The sequence below is a fragment of the Oryzias melastigma genome, linkage group LG19 (genome assembly GCF_002922805.2).
Source record: "Oryzias melastigma strain HK-1 linkage group LG19, ASM292280v2, whole genome shotgun sequence".
NCBI classification, from domain to species: Eukaryota; Metazoa; Chordata; class Actinopteri; order Beloniformes; family Adrianichthyidae; genus Oryzias; species Oryzias melastigma.
In genome coordinates this window covers 11695575-11710948 of record NC_050530.1, presented here as the reverse complement: position 1 = coordinate 11710948, position 15374 = coordinate 11695575, and the positions used below count along the sequence as shown (strand labels likewise).

Sequence of the window (15374 nt, the reverse complement as noted above, 5' to 3'; positions counted from 1 at the left end):
GATTGAACATCCCAAATGCAAACAGGCTGTTTCTCCTCTGAAGAAATCTACAATGGACTTTTTCTAAACTTCTACTGATGGTTTGTTTCCTTCCTGCACACTGAACACATGCTCACAGTGACATCTGCAGGATTGCCCCAGACTGTAAAAACCTAAACGCACACATAAATTGGGCCATTACAATGCATAATTCATGTTTGTGTTTATTTTAATTAGAAGAAGTGACCATACATACTTCAAAACTATGCAATTAGATCATATTTAATGTTTTTATTATGAAAATACAACACTTCACCATGACTAAAGTATAAGGTGAACAAAAGTCAGTTTTAATGTGGAGAAAAAGCTATTTTAGGTCTTAAATTTAAAAAAAGAAAGAAAAGTTTTCCAATTGCTATTTTGAGTCATTCAAAACTTTATTTTTGATGAGTTTTCCCTTAATTCTTCATGTGTTTTGACAGTATGTTGTCCAAGTGTGCATTGGTGTGTTTCTTGATTTATGACCATGTGATCACTAACATGTGTTCACGGATTTATGTAAACAAGCTGCTGCTATAGGAGTTTTTTTTTTTTTTCTTTAGTTTCTTTTTTACGCACCGCAAAAAGTGGGACTATAAATAAAATAATTGGGTAAAATCCTAATAATATTTTCTTTATGTTAAAACTCTTGAATTTAATAGAGTAACTTAAAAAAAAAATTTAAAGAGTTTGCCTGTCGTTGCTTTAGCAGTTGAGCTTCCTGCAGCCAGCGGTGCGTAATTGTGCGCAAATGGCAGATGTTCCAAAACCGGGACACTATGTCTCCACACACTTTATCTGAACCTTTAGTGATTTTTTTCCTCCCCCCAGAGTAGGGTAGGCGTGCGTCAACTTGGTCCTTTGCTTTACTACTGTAAGTTATTTGAGGAAGTAAAGAATAAAAAAGGAGAGGAAAAAAATGGGCAACTACTTCAAACCGTTTTTTTTTTTTTTACCGGAGAGTTGTCGTCATCCGCACCCCAGATACCCCCCTCTCTCACCCCTCCTCCCCACCACCCTCCCACTTAGCTCCCTAAATGGATGGGGCAGTCTTGGTTTGTGCAGTTCAGCGCAGGCCAAACGACTGGAGGAACTTGTGAACGTCCGTCACTTTTCTGGCGTCCAGCGCGCAGAAATGCCGGGCTGCCTCGTTGCTGCTGCTGCTGCTGAAGCTCAGCTCTGAGGGACTTTTCTCCTGCTTTTTGCGCATTCCCACCCCCCTACTCTTTTCTTTTCTTTCCTTTCTTTTCTTTTCCCCTTTTCTTTTCTTTTCAGGAGGACCGACTCAAAGCTCACAACTGAAAAAAGGAGAAGTTAACCGCATTTGCAGCTGTCACGCTCAACTTTTTCCACTATGGATTGTATGTATTTACTGATGTACTTTTCAGTCAGTCAAGTATTTTTGGAGCATTTTTCAGCTGCAGAAACACAAGGTGAGGAATGTATTTATTTATTTATTTGATAAACTTTTTTTCTTTAAATGTTGTAGAAAAAGTCTCCAAAGTTTGACAGAAGTGACTTCAAATGCAGATTTGACCATTCAAAATATTAAGTTAAAGTGTTACTTTATTAATAAATAATTATTTATAAATGAGTATTATTTGAGCATCTTGATTTGGAAGTTTTCACCTTTAAACCTGGTTTCATATCTATCTGTGAATGCTTCTTGTCCCTTCAGAAAAACTCTCTGGAAAGTTAAGAGAGTATGGTCTTATTGTGCCATTCAGCACAGACTCCCACGGCCGGTACATTTCTCACGTGGTCTCTGCTGGAAGTGGAAGTAAAAGTTCTGATGCTGCCTCTAGCCTTAGCAGCAGAAGAAGAAGAAGGGTGGCCCGTGGTGCCCCTGAGATGCCCTCGGCCACCTCTCCTGCAGCTCAGCACCTGTTCTTCAATGTCACTGTTTTTGGGAAGGAGCTTCACCTTCGCCTCAAAGCCAACAGGAGGCTGGTGGCCCCGGGGGCTTTTGTGGAGTGGCAAGAAGACTTTAAGGAGAAAAGCAAGGAGCGCATCAGTGGAGACTGTGTCTTCACTGGGGATGTGACCGACATGCCGGAGGCCTCTGTGGCCATCAGCAACTGTGATGGGCTGGTAAGTCACACAGGAAAAGGGAAGGAGAAGCACAGAAGTGCGTTGATGGGATTACTGTTCTTTCACATTCGGAGCATCTGTGAGAAATTTGTCTCAACATCTTCTTAAGATTTCAAATACATCATAAGATCATAAAAAAAAGCAATGAAGATTTATTCATATCAACCCTTAAAAATGATTTCTGTTTATCCATGATATCTAGCAGTAAAGAATTACTATTTCTGTTAAAAATTCTATTAATTATAGTTATTTTAGGAAGAATAACATGATATGACCTTGGAGAAAAGGCGCATATTTTGCAATAAATCCAGCAAAAATACCACATTAAATAATTGCATTAAATAATAAAAAAAATAACAACTAAACTCATTCAATCCTACAAACAGGTAACAGTTAAATGTTAGTTATTTTAAGGTACCATTTAGACATTTAATATTAGAACCACTATTTGTAAAAAGTTTTATTTAAATGTACTAGACATATACTAAGGGAGTATTCAGACTGGAAACATTTGGTTCGCCTAAAGTGAACCAGAATCCGGGACAAATTTTCAGTCTAAATATACCCAAGCGGTCCCTGGTTCAGACCTGGAACCGCTCTCAGACCCGTCTTTTGAGGTGATCTCAGTTTGTTTCTAATCAGACTGAAATCCGGTTAACTCTGAGGTTCCTCGGTCTGAATAGACTCCATGCTTGGAGTGGAACAACTGAACCAAAAAGGCCACCGTAGCTGGGCTCGGAGCAACAACGGGAGACAACAACTCACTGAAATGTTGTCTGATGAATGCGGGCTCATTAAAGAACTTTTAACGTGATACACACTGTTCTCCCGACAATCTATGTCTTAAACACTTATCAGCGTTCAAACTCAAATTGATACAGACGTTCAAAATTGGTCAGAGAAATGTACAGTTTCTCAAGGACTGCAAAGCGCAGAACTTCCATTATTCTTTCTCTCATTGCTTTGCCCCGCCCTCATAATTCCTGGCCATCGACTGAAGAGTTATGTGATTTAGTCACATGATTTTGTTTACAAGCTTTGGTTTAGAGCAGAAATGTCTGCTTGACAGCAGTTTGAAAACAGACCAAACGCAAGATCCAAGACTAAATCCGGACCAAATTAAGCAAAATCGGTCTGAATACATCCTTAGTCTATACTAAAAGTAAGGCAGCATATTTGAGGTTTTCTTTTTATATACTATCTTTATATTGTAAAATTAAAATGTTCCAATTTAGTCTGAAGAGTTAGTACTTCCCATACTACATCGTCTATAGTATACTTGCATTACTCATACTTTTACTCAAGTATACCCAGTAAAATAATATTCAAGTGGACTATTTTTTGCTAAGGGATTCTGGGGATGTTTGTCATGCAGCCACCTTATGATATACACCTTTTTTTTTTATTTCGGATTTAAAAAAATAAAAATATGAGGGGGTGATCTGAGTGTCTGACAAGACTAATGATAGAGCAGATAGTTTCTAAACACAAACTGAGCTTGAAGTTTGTCAATCTATAGCCTGAAACTTAAAAAAAATCACCTTTATTATTGTTTTTAGTTTCTTTGAATCATTTTTTTTATTTCTGAAGACAGTTCATTGCTTCTGCTTAAGGATTAGTCAGATGTTGGAGCTCAAGCACAAGCATCCTTATTGGATTCCAACTTGGGGTTTGTCTTAACGCAGCTGGTACTGCAGTCTATCCCATTCTTTAGCTACAATGCATCAGCCCTTTGACACATGTCAAATAGAAGCTGCATGGCTGACCTCCTGTGGGGCTTTGGTAACAGTGGAAAAAACCACGTGGATGAAATTTGTAGAGCAGCTGGACATATAAAAAAAAAAAAAAAGCAGCAGTGGACATCTGAACAATAACAACATCCAGGCCACAGTATCATCCATCACAGCTGCAGACGTGTCTGCAACCTGCTGCTGTGTGCGGAGCAATCGATAGAGATCACCGAGTGTCCTGATTCACATTAGGAACGGCACCGTTCCTCCTCTTAAAGTTCGCTAATACGTGCGGACAAAAACAGACACTGTTCTTTGAATTCTAAAGAAATTACAAAACAGAACTCATTCACTTTGAGATTGTGTTTTTTTATCAATCGGAAATTGAGTTGTTCTATTATTCATTGAGGAACCAAAAAGAAACACAGAAATAGAGACAAAATAATTAAAAAGCTAAAATACAGTTAAAAAAATGACAGCTTTTGGGATTGCTGTGTACAGTTCTTGCACAAATAATTATAAGATAACACTCAAAGAAAAAAAAATGGTTTGCTTTGATTTTAATAAGAACTCTAAGCTTCATTTCCACTTCAGTGCTTAAAATTAGCATATTTTTAAGCTAAATCAAGCAGCAGCTGTATTAATCAGCTGGTTTTCACACTTATTTAGTCCTTAATCTTTGCAAGTTTCCGCTTTATTGAACCGATGCACTTCAGTCAAACCACCTGGATAATGTAGATTCCGTATGCTGGGTTGTTGTTGAGTTGCTTAGCAATTTATTTGGTCTGTTCCTCGCTGCAGAATCAGCTGTTGATTCTTTCATAAGACTGGTAAATATCAGCAGAGGAGGTTGACTTTCTCTGCACCTTTCGTTAGGATATTGCACCGCTCTCTGAGAGGTTCGGAGTGGAGTAGTTTGGAACGCAGTACGTTTCAAATACCTTCCTTTAGTTGTTTGTGACTTTAAACAGAACATAAATATAAAACAATTGAATCCAATCAACTTAAATTAAACCAAATTTTGATTTAAAGGTATAAAAGTCCGTACTGGTCAGTTAAAAAAAAGGACAGCAAGCATCAATCAGCACCATGAATAGCAGCCTCGCTTTTTGTCTCGCTGCATTGTGTTCCAGGCCGATCACTAGCAATCGATACGCCCTTCCGCTGCGGCACCCTCGTGCGTCGTCGTCATGACACCTGCTGTTCAGCTGTGATTGGGCAGAAGAATGGGAGTGGAGCTGCTGATGGTCGTCTTCCGATTTCCAAAACAGAGTAGCTCTTGTTTTGGAAGGACGTCATAAGTGGCTGTGATCAGGAGCGTTTTACCTCAATTAGGACTGTTTCTCTCATTTATGCACAACATTTACTAAAATGGTCACCGTCTACTTTAGTTGTTGAATTCTATCACTTCTGTGTGAAGATCTTGCAGTCGGCTTCTATGAAACAATGGGTTTGAAATATTTCACAACTTGAGTGGATGCTGAGGCTGAAAGATCAGAGGGCGGACCTTCAACGTCATGTGATCTTTAGTTTAGCTGGACAACCAACATATTCTCAGGCTAGAGTTAGGGTACTGGGTTTGGGTACATCAGGTGTCCGGTCGTTGTGTCAGACATGTTACCAGACGTGGAATGAACCTCGGTATTGACCACGTGCTGAGGTTCGGTCTGCATTCAGTACCCTAACCCTAGCCTGGTACCGCCTCCGAAACCAGCACTGCATACAGAACCAGATCCGATCCACATTCAGTACCAGGTTAACGTTAGGGTTAGGATATCGGTGCGGTCCACATCCCGGTATCTGCCATGTACCGAGGTTTGGTCCATTACCTGGTACCCCAATCCTAGCCTGGTACCGCCTCTGAAACCAGCATCGCATCTGGAACCGGTACCAATCTGCATTCAGTACCGGGTGGTGCAGTGGTAGGGTGGTCGACTCCTGATCGGAAGCGAGCGGGTTCGATTCCCGCCTTGCCCGCCCATGTGTCGAAGTGTCCTTGGGCAAGACACTGAACCCCGAATTGCCTCTGGTGGGAGGTTGGCGGCAGTGTTCGGCAGCGGAGCCACCACCAGTGTGTGAATGTGTGTGTGAATGGGTGAATGGGTCTGTGACTGTGAAGCGCTTTGGGCCCTCGAAGGAGGGTAGAAAGCGCTATACAAGTATATGCCATTTACCATTTAAGGTTAGGGTAAGGATACTGGTACGGTCCATGTACCGGTACCGGTTTGCTACCAGGAGGTGGGGGGGCCTTGATTTAATTGCAATAGCCAGCACATCAAAAACAATAAGTTGGGGACACCTAAAACATCATATGTTGATCCATGGGGTCCTTAACCATGCGTCCAAATGTGGCGACTTGGAAATGAGAATGTGTTGGAATAACATGAGGAGAGAGCTTCATGGTATGGGGTTCTACAGTCAAACAGCTGCTTAAATGGAATGCAAAGTATAAAATTACACTAAAGTGATCAACCAAACTTTTTCATTTGGTAATATGATAGACAAATTATTGGTTTAGTGTGTGAAGTGTGGTGGAGGGAGGATTATGGTGTGGGCTTGTTTGTTAGGAGTTCATGTTAAAGTATTTCTGCAAAAAAAATCCCATACTCCCAACTTTGTAAGAATATCTTTAGAATTTCTACTTCCTGTTCTAATGTGACCCCACACAACACAAATCTTGGTCCACAAAGCCACGACCTTCATTTAACAGAATCAGTGTCTGAACTCACAAATGTTCCTCTTAAAACATGTGAAGGTTTTATCCCAAAACACACTAACCTTTGTGGTAAAGCAGAGTTGAAGCTGTCATAAAGTAGGTGCTGACTTCATACGACCAAAGGGCAGTCACTTACATTACCCTTCTTACCCCTCTTTTCATACATCTTTTTGATGTTGGTCAAAAAGAAATTGCATCTTTGCTCTCTTTCATTGTGTACCCGCACTGACACAAAAACCGCATAATAACTGAGAAAATGAGCTAACACAGATAGGGTTGTCTGTTTTTTTTTTTTTTTTTTTTTGCAGCAAAAGTAAGTGCTGTGGGGACAATGCCTCACTGTGTTCTTCGATCAGAGTATAATTTTCTGACAGACGCCTGTATGCTCTTCAGTGAGTCAAGACTACGGATGACGCACTGACCTCATACAGCACAGCGGTGCATTCACCTGCAGACGTGGCCCCAGAAAAGGTTTTGATGCCTCTGTGTGAGCGGTGTGCTCCTGTCATCGTAACGAGTGGGAAATAATAGAGACAGGATGCAGCATTCTATGCCTGCAAAGTCAAAAATCAACTTTCTTTTGTGAAGTTACGCAAACTATAAGTAGAGCAATTATAGGATTGTGGTGGAAGCTCAGTCATCGTTTACAATGTGACTCACGGTTGTCCCAAAATGATTTAATGAAGCTCATTTTTCATAAGATTTATTGCATAGTAGAATTCATGCTTGGAAGCTTTAAGATGCATTTAGGCAGCGATAATAATTGTCTCTCCTTGAGTTACAGAATTTCTGCACCAAGTCCCCACAGATGACACACCGAGAGACTTTCATGATTTCGTTTGTAGTGTGCAGCTTCTATTAATGTTGATGAAACTGAAGTCAAATTTGAAAAGAATTACATCAAACAAATATAAGCATCTTAATGTGAAATAAGTCTTTTCTCAAAGCTAAGTGGTTTTCTGTTGGAGACAGATAATTTCTGTAATCAGAGTTTTTGAGTGGATCTTTTAGGAATAAATATGTCCACATTTTTGCAAAGTGGGCCAAATTTGGTGAGGTGAAAATGACATTTGCCCTGACATTCTTTGAACTATTTTGATAACATTAAATGCAAATTAACTAATGAACATCAACACGTCTACTTTTCATTTCTTCAATTAAATCACAAATCTAAATAAGTTTTTACCAAGATTTTTGTCAATTTTTGCTCTGATTCTTGGTTAATTTGTTGTTGTTGGCATTAGGGGTGTAGGAATAAATCGATTCAGCAATATATCACGATATTTTATTTGGTGATACTTGTATCGATTTAAAATGTTGACAAGATGATATTTAATTATTTTTTTATGAGCGTCCTTCAGCGTCTTACTTTTTTTTTCACCTGAACCTCCGACCACTAGTTGGCAGCACACTGAGCAGCTCTACACCACAACCAAAACAACAAGATCTCAGGAGAACCAGCTTGTGTTAAATGTTCAGTCATCCTCGTAGTTTTTGTTGTTATGAAACATGCACTACTTAGTTTATAGGATGGGTAACACATTGAAACTGTGCCATGTTGCTTCCAGTATTGTATAAAAAAGGATTGCGGTTCTCAAAATGAATGAAGCATTGAGGCTGTGCAGCAGGTCATGCACGGAGCTTTAGCTTAAAAAAATAGTGAAAATTTGTTATTGTATAGTCTTGGGATATGTTGCAATATGTATTGTGTTGTGAGATGTGTATCGCAATATGTATGTATCGTATTGCCAAACTCTTGCTGATACACACCCCTAGTTAACATTTTTTGTCTTGTACTGCACTCCTTGAAAACAGCCACATTCTCTTGGCATATTAGGCAGACACAGTTGTTTCATATTTCACAGAAGAATATGCCAATTTCCTCTTGTCCTGGAAGCAGAAGCCCTCACTGTCAAATTTTCCTTTTTTTTTTTTTTTTTCTTTAATACAGTTGACATCTTAGAAAGTGTCACAGAAGGGTCACACAACAGTGTTCCCACAGCTTAAAGCGTATTTTGGCCAAACACAATCAAAAAATTGTGAATGCAAGTTTTAGAAAAATAGATATTAATTTATGAAAGGAGCCTGGAAATTTGATCCACATTTAGCCGGGCTTTGGACACGCCTGTTCCAGGACAACTTTATTTTGTTTTATTTTTCTCCACTCTCTGTGAACATCTTTTGGCTGTTTAATTCTGTGAAACCAGAGAGGAGACATTGGTATCACCTGCAGATTTCTGTGTTGAGCTTCTGCTTTTAGTAATTTAAGCTTTTGATGACAGTTTTGATATTTATTGATGTTGCAGAAAAGCACTTTGCACAAGTACACAACATTTCAAGCCTCAAGGTTTTCGAAGCAGACAAGTATTTTAATTGTGTCTATCTTCAAGATGTTTCATATTAGCTCATTTTTTGGCGCAGCTATCTATGACTTATTCTTCTTTATTTCCTGCCTTTTTTTTTTCTTTCCTCTTGTGGTGATTTCCCTGGATTTGCTCCAGGAGAATCCAGGTGACTTCACCTTTTAAGGGCTACAGTCAGCCTGTCAGGAATATCCCTGATGTGTTTCCTTCCTTCCACGCCAACGTAAACATTATCCTGTCTGTGCATGCAGCATGCAGGACTGTTCCTGGAGCTTCTGAACGCGCACATGCGAGGCTATCACGTCTGCTTGATGTGGAGGACACAGAGATGATCATGTCTGATGAAAGCAGCAAGGCTAAATGATTAAAAAACAGACAAGAGCATCCAGGTCGCAAAGTGAGGGTTGGATCTTTGAAGTGCACAACTTCAGAAGTGTTTTAATGAGATCTAAAAGCTCTGAAGATCGGGAAGATATAGGATGAAAGTTTGAAATTGCCATCATTCCTTTTTTATATTCAAATGTTCGTGGTAAGCGTGCCTTCCACCTCCAAAGATGTTTCATAATGAAAGATCTCGCCAACTTTCTTCTCTTAAATGTGCCTGAAGCGACAATATGTCGTTTATATGTCATGACATGTTTTCCGTGCATTCTGCAAGACTCAAAACTTGTTAGCATTTTTTCCCCAGATCTGTATGATCAGCTGAAGCTTCAAAGAAAGTGAGAGCAGATCAAAACCAACCCTCAGATCATCTTTGATTGCTTCATAATTAGCATCAGCGATTTCCTCCTCTGATTGTGACCCCTTCTAGATAACAGCAGCTGCCAGCTCTCGACAATCGTGAGCTATTGTTGCAGAGCAATGAGTGATGGCTATGATTACACCGCCGCTCATGTGTTGGGAATTAGCCCAGATGACTGGCCGATTGAATTACGCGTGCAATGGAAACACAAATGCCAGATAAACCGCAGCGCTGTAGAACGCGCACTATTTCTGTGTCCGAGGCTTAAAGCGGAATGGAGACACCTAGCAACTGTCAAAAGTTGGCTTGCTGGCTTTATTCATTTATGGGGGGAGGGGGGTTGGAAAACATAAATTGTTCTATTCATAAATATTTGCAGGATGAAGTTGATCCCAGTCCAGTATCATTGGGTTTCAGTTGTGCTTGCACAGCAGGGAAGTTACATTAGCAGAAGGCGTTTTTCTTAGCCAGTAAAGTGATTTAGTTTGGTCCTTTTTCTGTAACTTGTGCAGTAAATCTGTCAGAAGATGAGGTTACTCACATGCACACTAAACCTAACTATTTTTTTACATATTGCAGGAAGGCATGAATGTGTCTATTTCGGCTTGATTTACCTTCGCACCTTTTTTAATAGTCTATTCTATAAAGATCTCTTGACATTAAGGTGAGGGATCATCCACGTCTCCTGAGAATTTTTCATTGTTTCTGTCATGTTTGGCAGTTAGTGATAATTAAAGGAACATCACACATTTTTTAAAAAAGAGGTGAAGCTAATTATAAAAAAAATATAATTTTGCTTTGGAAGTCTAAAGGAAATCTCAGTTTTAACCATTTTAGAGAATATAAAAGTGACGGAAACGATGTGTTTTTATTCCCATTAGGACTGAATTTTTCTCTTCTCTAGCTCTTGTAAACAAATGCTTTGCAAGTATTTGGGTAACAATATTAAAAAATATATAATTATTTCATCATAAACAAAGCTAAACGTCACTTAGAAGCACAATTAATTAGTTTCCTTCAGTCTGTTTGTGGGTTGGAAAAAGCGGTTCTGTTTGGCAGCAGAAAAGAGCAGAGTGTGGGTTCTGTGGCACAGAAAAATAGCAGTGTTTCTACCAAGACCGCTTTTATGTCCCAGCATGCAAATCACCAGAGTGTAAAAGACAGAGATGTAACATTTACTTCATTTTAAAGAGATGTCTGAACATTTAGTTGTTGAAAAACATATTTATATGTTAAGTGTCATCTTTTTTTATTGAACTGATTTTTTATGGAAAGTTTTAGTGTTTACTTTTTGATGCCAGATTCTTTTACTTTGAAAAACTAATTCCTGTTTGCACACCTGAGTATTAAATCACCTTGGTTTTTGTTTGTCCTTTTTACTTTTTCATAATTGAACTCTTCTTGTCTCTTGCTGTCAATCTTTCTCAACATTTACTTACTTTAAACTTCTTGTTTAGAAAATACTTTTAGTATTTTCCTGTTTGTAGTACACTACTAAGTATACTTAAGTATAAGTATAGCAAGACAACTATAGGCCATGTCATGTAGGATATATACTAATTGAATACTTAAGTTTACAATATGTAGATAGTAAATGCGTAAAAATAAACTTGTAAAAGTAAACTTCAGGTAGGCTATCCTACATTAAGCATAGACTTAGCATTCTTGTAGTACACAGTAAAGGCAAATCCAAATTCTACCTCTACATTTACCCATTTACCCTTTTTACGGAAAAATAGTGTCTTTAAACTTAAAAGCTACTTCTACCGAATGATGTCATCAATAGTCGCCTGTCGTCTTTGTTAGCCCAGAGCTGCTAGCTCTTGGAAATACGTAACAACATCAGTTTTATAACTTTAAAAAGGTCATGCTAAAACAAAACGTCATTACTTAAATTTAAATGTAAACTTTTGTGCTTCAGAGTGAAGAAATTTGTCTCTCTTCTTCAGTTTTGAGCTGTTTCATCTACCAGTAAAGACAGTTTATGACTTCTTTACTTATTATTGAACATAGATGCATTATTAGAAACCTCAAGACAGTTTCAGTTCTGACACACCGCGATGTCAGTATTTCATTATGCACACGTGCAGTGAGGTGTCAGTAAATATGAGCGGAGTTTTCTGTTTATGGTCCTCATCTTGATCTCCAGCTCTGCATGGCCTTTGAGGCTGGGTGTAGAGAGATGTGGAAGCTGATGAAAAGGAATCAAGTCGTAATCCTCCCCTCCCATAACCTGCCTCCTACAATTATTCTGCGACGACAGCGCCGCCCAGCCATGTCGCGCTCTCTAGCTTACTGATCCGCTTGTTTTGTCAGCTTCAGATTCCGCCTGCATTGCACTGATATTGCGCTGGAAGCGTCAGGCTTCGTTTCTCTCATCGCTCGATGGGAATGGGGATGTCAAGGTTCATTAAAGCAAACATCATGGAAAGAGCGCACACTATGACTTCACTTGTGATTGTGGATTTCCAACTCTTTGGGTGTCCTCTTTAAATCAACAAAGTTTGTTTCTGGAGCCAAATTATGTGTTTGTAAAAAATCTTGCACAAATTATAGGGTGAGCTGCAGGAATGAAGGAAAAACTCTTTGATTTTTTTTTTTTTTTTCGCATTTTTCTTAGCCTGCAGCAGTTGTTCCACTTTTTGATTGTGTGTGTGTGTGTGTGTGTGTGTCATGCACTATAAAGGATGTCTCCATCAGATTATCTCAGCAGCTGATGTACGAAGACCACCATGAATGCATCTGTTCGTATAGAATGTACTGTGAGTGATATTTATGAAAGAGACATTTTCAGAAGGGGGTATTAGGGGGCTCATTCAGGGTGGTCTCTCTCTGAATGATCTGACCAATGTCCAAAGACCTTTCATTTGTGAACATTCAGAATAAACCTGATGTGAAACCCCGTCCATTCTTATATAGTTCTCTGTTATATAGAAGAAGGGCACCCGCATCCTGGCTTTTCATTTCAGCCTTTCTTGCAGTGTTTGTGAAAATTTGAAGCCTGTTTTTTTTTCCGCCACAGATAACTGGAAAATATGTATTTTTTTAAACAAATGTAATTTTTTAAGTCATATTTAACAGATGAATCAGTTTTTTTGGTTTTAATTTGACTCCAACAGGAATTCCTTTAAAATTTTCTCAATATTTGGTCAAATTTGTAGCAGATACTGATGCTAAAAAGCGTTTAAAATAAGTCTTGACTTAGCTTAAAACCATTTTCTTTTATCATTTTCTCTCCTTATGCTAGGCTTGTCAAATTATAGTTGTGAAAGTTGATGTATTGCTAATACACCGTCAAATCCTTAAGAAATGGCTTGTAATGTTACACATTGAAACAGTTTAAGTTAAAGGTTTAACAATTGATCATGTCAAAAAACATTTGATAATTAACTAAAAGAGTCTTTGGTGAACTGGAAGGAGAAAGAATCAGGCTTTTGGAGGAAGTTCGGTCCATGAAGATCTTCACTTCCGGCTCAAAACGATACAGCTAGACATTACTTGACGTTTGTATGTAGCAGCGGTTTAGATTTATGCTAGCAAGACACAGAGCTATGATAATCAAACAGGGGGGATCAGAGGAGATTTTTGAAACAAAGGCTTCAGATTAACATGAAAAATGGCTTTTTAAGACATTTAGGTTGTGGGATTTTGATTAAAAACGTCAAAATCATAATTAAAATACTACTGGGAACGCACCAAAAACACATTTTTACCATTGGAGTGGGTCTTTAACCTTTGTATGTGAAGAGATGACTCTGAAAATGTGAGGATTTATACTTCTTAATTTCCTGACCATTTGAGTCGCATTTTTTTTTTAAATTACTTGTAGTTTTTGCTATATTTCAATAACTGAGTGTAGTGTGACTATAGATCCTTTAGAATGGGATTCTGAATATTTTAACACCAAAATTCAACTCAGGTGGCTGTAGTCTTAGCCATCAGCGCAAAAAATAGTCTCTGAAACTACATATACTGTAAATACCCAACTTCAAAGTATATTTTACCTATGTGAGGAATTTGGTACACCTGTGCGTCTTGGGCTAACCTGTATTTGCTTTAGTTTATCATGGCGTCAGTGTCATAGCTGGAAGACTTATTGACTGAGATCATTTAACTTTATGCTCAGTTTAGTTAGCTTAGTATTTTTGTTGTAATACAATTAAAAAATGTAGACATAGTATAAAAAGGAATATAATCCAGTAAGGAATTAGCTTATCCTGCAAAATTCAGTGAATGTGTGTCATTCTCTTTTAAAGATCCATAGAAAATGGAAAAAAGAAAAAAAATACAATACAAAAAATATATGCTGTGGGGATTTAACTTGTTTATAAATCCCAACACAAGCATATTTGGTAAGTATTTTTTGTTAAAAATTAAAGCGCTTTATTCATTGAGTCCTTCTACTGACCCACTTTGTTGTGGTCCAGATTTTACAGGAGTGTTAACATATGTTCACTCTGTATTTATGTTCTGCTCCTTTTCTCTCCTCTAAGCTCTTCTAGCTCCACTCTCTACCCTCAGCTGAAGTCAGCAAATGCTTTGGAGCATGTCTTACTTGGCATTTCCTGAAGAGATTCTTTCACTTTATTTTGCCTCTACTATAACATGCCCAGCTGTGAGTTCACGGGGTTTGTGTTGTTAAAGCAGAAAGGTATCAGCATGACGAGGCATTTTATTTTCTCTTATGTAATAGGCTCTATTTTCTGCTCCGTAGTGAGATTTCATCAGCAGATGTAAGTGCCTGCATCTTTGCCAAAAAACGGTTCGTCATAAAAATTTATTTTTCCTCCATCCCAACATTGATAATATTTTAGATTTGGCTTATTTTGCTCTATATACAATTATTCTATCTCATTTTGAAATGATCAAGTTGCATCTACTTTTAGGATATGAATGAAAAGGCAGGTTGGAGCTGATGATGTGTTAGAAAAAGAGGCAGAAAGAGCTGCTGGGTGGTACATATTCAACGACTGAAGAAGAGAAAGCCTCTATTCTCCGGCAGAAAGCCTTGTTGTTCCCACCAAATCGATTGTCATGTCATGTGCGCGGCATCTGAAAGCATTCGCTGCCGGATTGTGACTCAATACTGTCCCAGAACACATCCTGTGCAGACGGTGGTGCAGCACTGAATCCAACATGGCCACTGGGATCGATACTGTTGCATAAACGGCGGATCACGTGAGGACTTTTATGCTCCATGTGACTCTTTGTCTAGAGGTCACAAACAATGTCTAACTTGTCTAGAATATCACTGGAATAGCTAAAAATAATAATAATAAATATTTCCTTCAACCCTCTCTTTTGCAGCCAAACCTAATATTTAATCTTTTCGTTTTCCAACAGGATTTAGTGAGTAAAATACATAAATTTAAATTAATCATGTTTTTTTGATCCACGGAAGTGACTTATTGCTGTGTTAAAGACCTATTTTAGATCTATTTAGGTGTTCTTTTAATTATGATTATGCTGTTTTTAGCCAAAAACCCAAAACCTGTGTTGTTTTCTAGGACATAGTTTGTGCAGTTGTTCACCAGAAATGTCCATATGAGTTGTGGGTGGGATCCACTTCCCATCATCCATTTCCCACTAGCTTACAGCCCCTCAAATCCCTACCCTAATCCATCCATCTTCTTGACCGCTTCGTCCCTTTCGGGGTCGCGGGGTGCCAGAGCCTATCCCGGCTACTGAAGGGCGAAGGCGGGGTACACCCTGGA

At 38.6% G+C, this 15374-nt stretch overlaps 1 protein-coding gene across 2 annotated transcripts in view; it reads left to right on the top strand.

Annotated features, from left to right (window-relative positions):
- The first annotated feature begins 470 nt into the window (after window positions 1–470).
- The window catches only part of LOC112154475 (A disintegrin and metalloproteinase with thrombospondin motifs 14), a 51010-nt gene continuing 36106 nt past the window's right edge, over window positions 471–15374 (top strand). For both annotated transcript variants that reach the window (XM_024285441.2, XM_024285440.2), the window contains exons 1-2: window positions 471–1451; window positions 1697–2109. In XM_024285441.2, the coding sequence (XP_024141209.1) occupies window positions 1373–1451; window positions 1697–2109 (492 nt within the window). In that variant the 5' untranslated portion in view covers window positions 471–1372. The remainder of the gene's footprint in view (window positions 1452–1696; window positions 2110–15374) is intronic.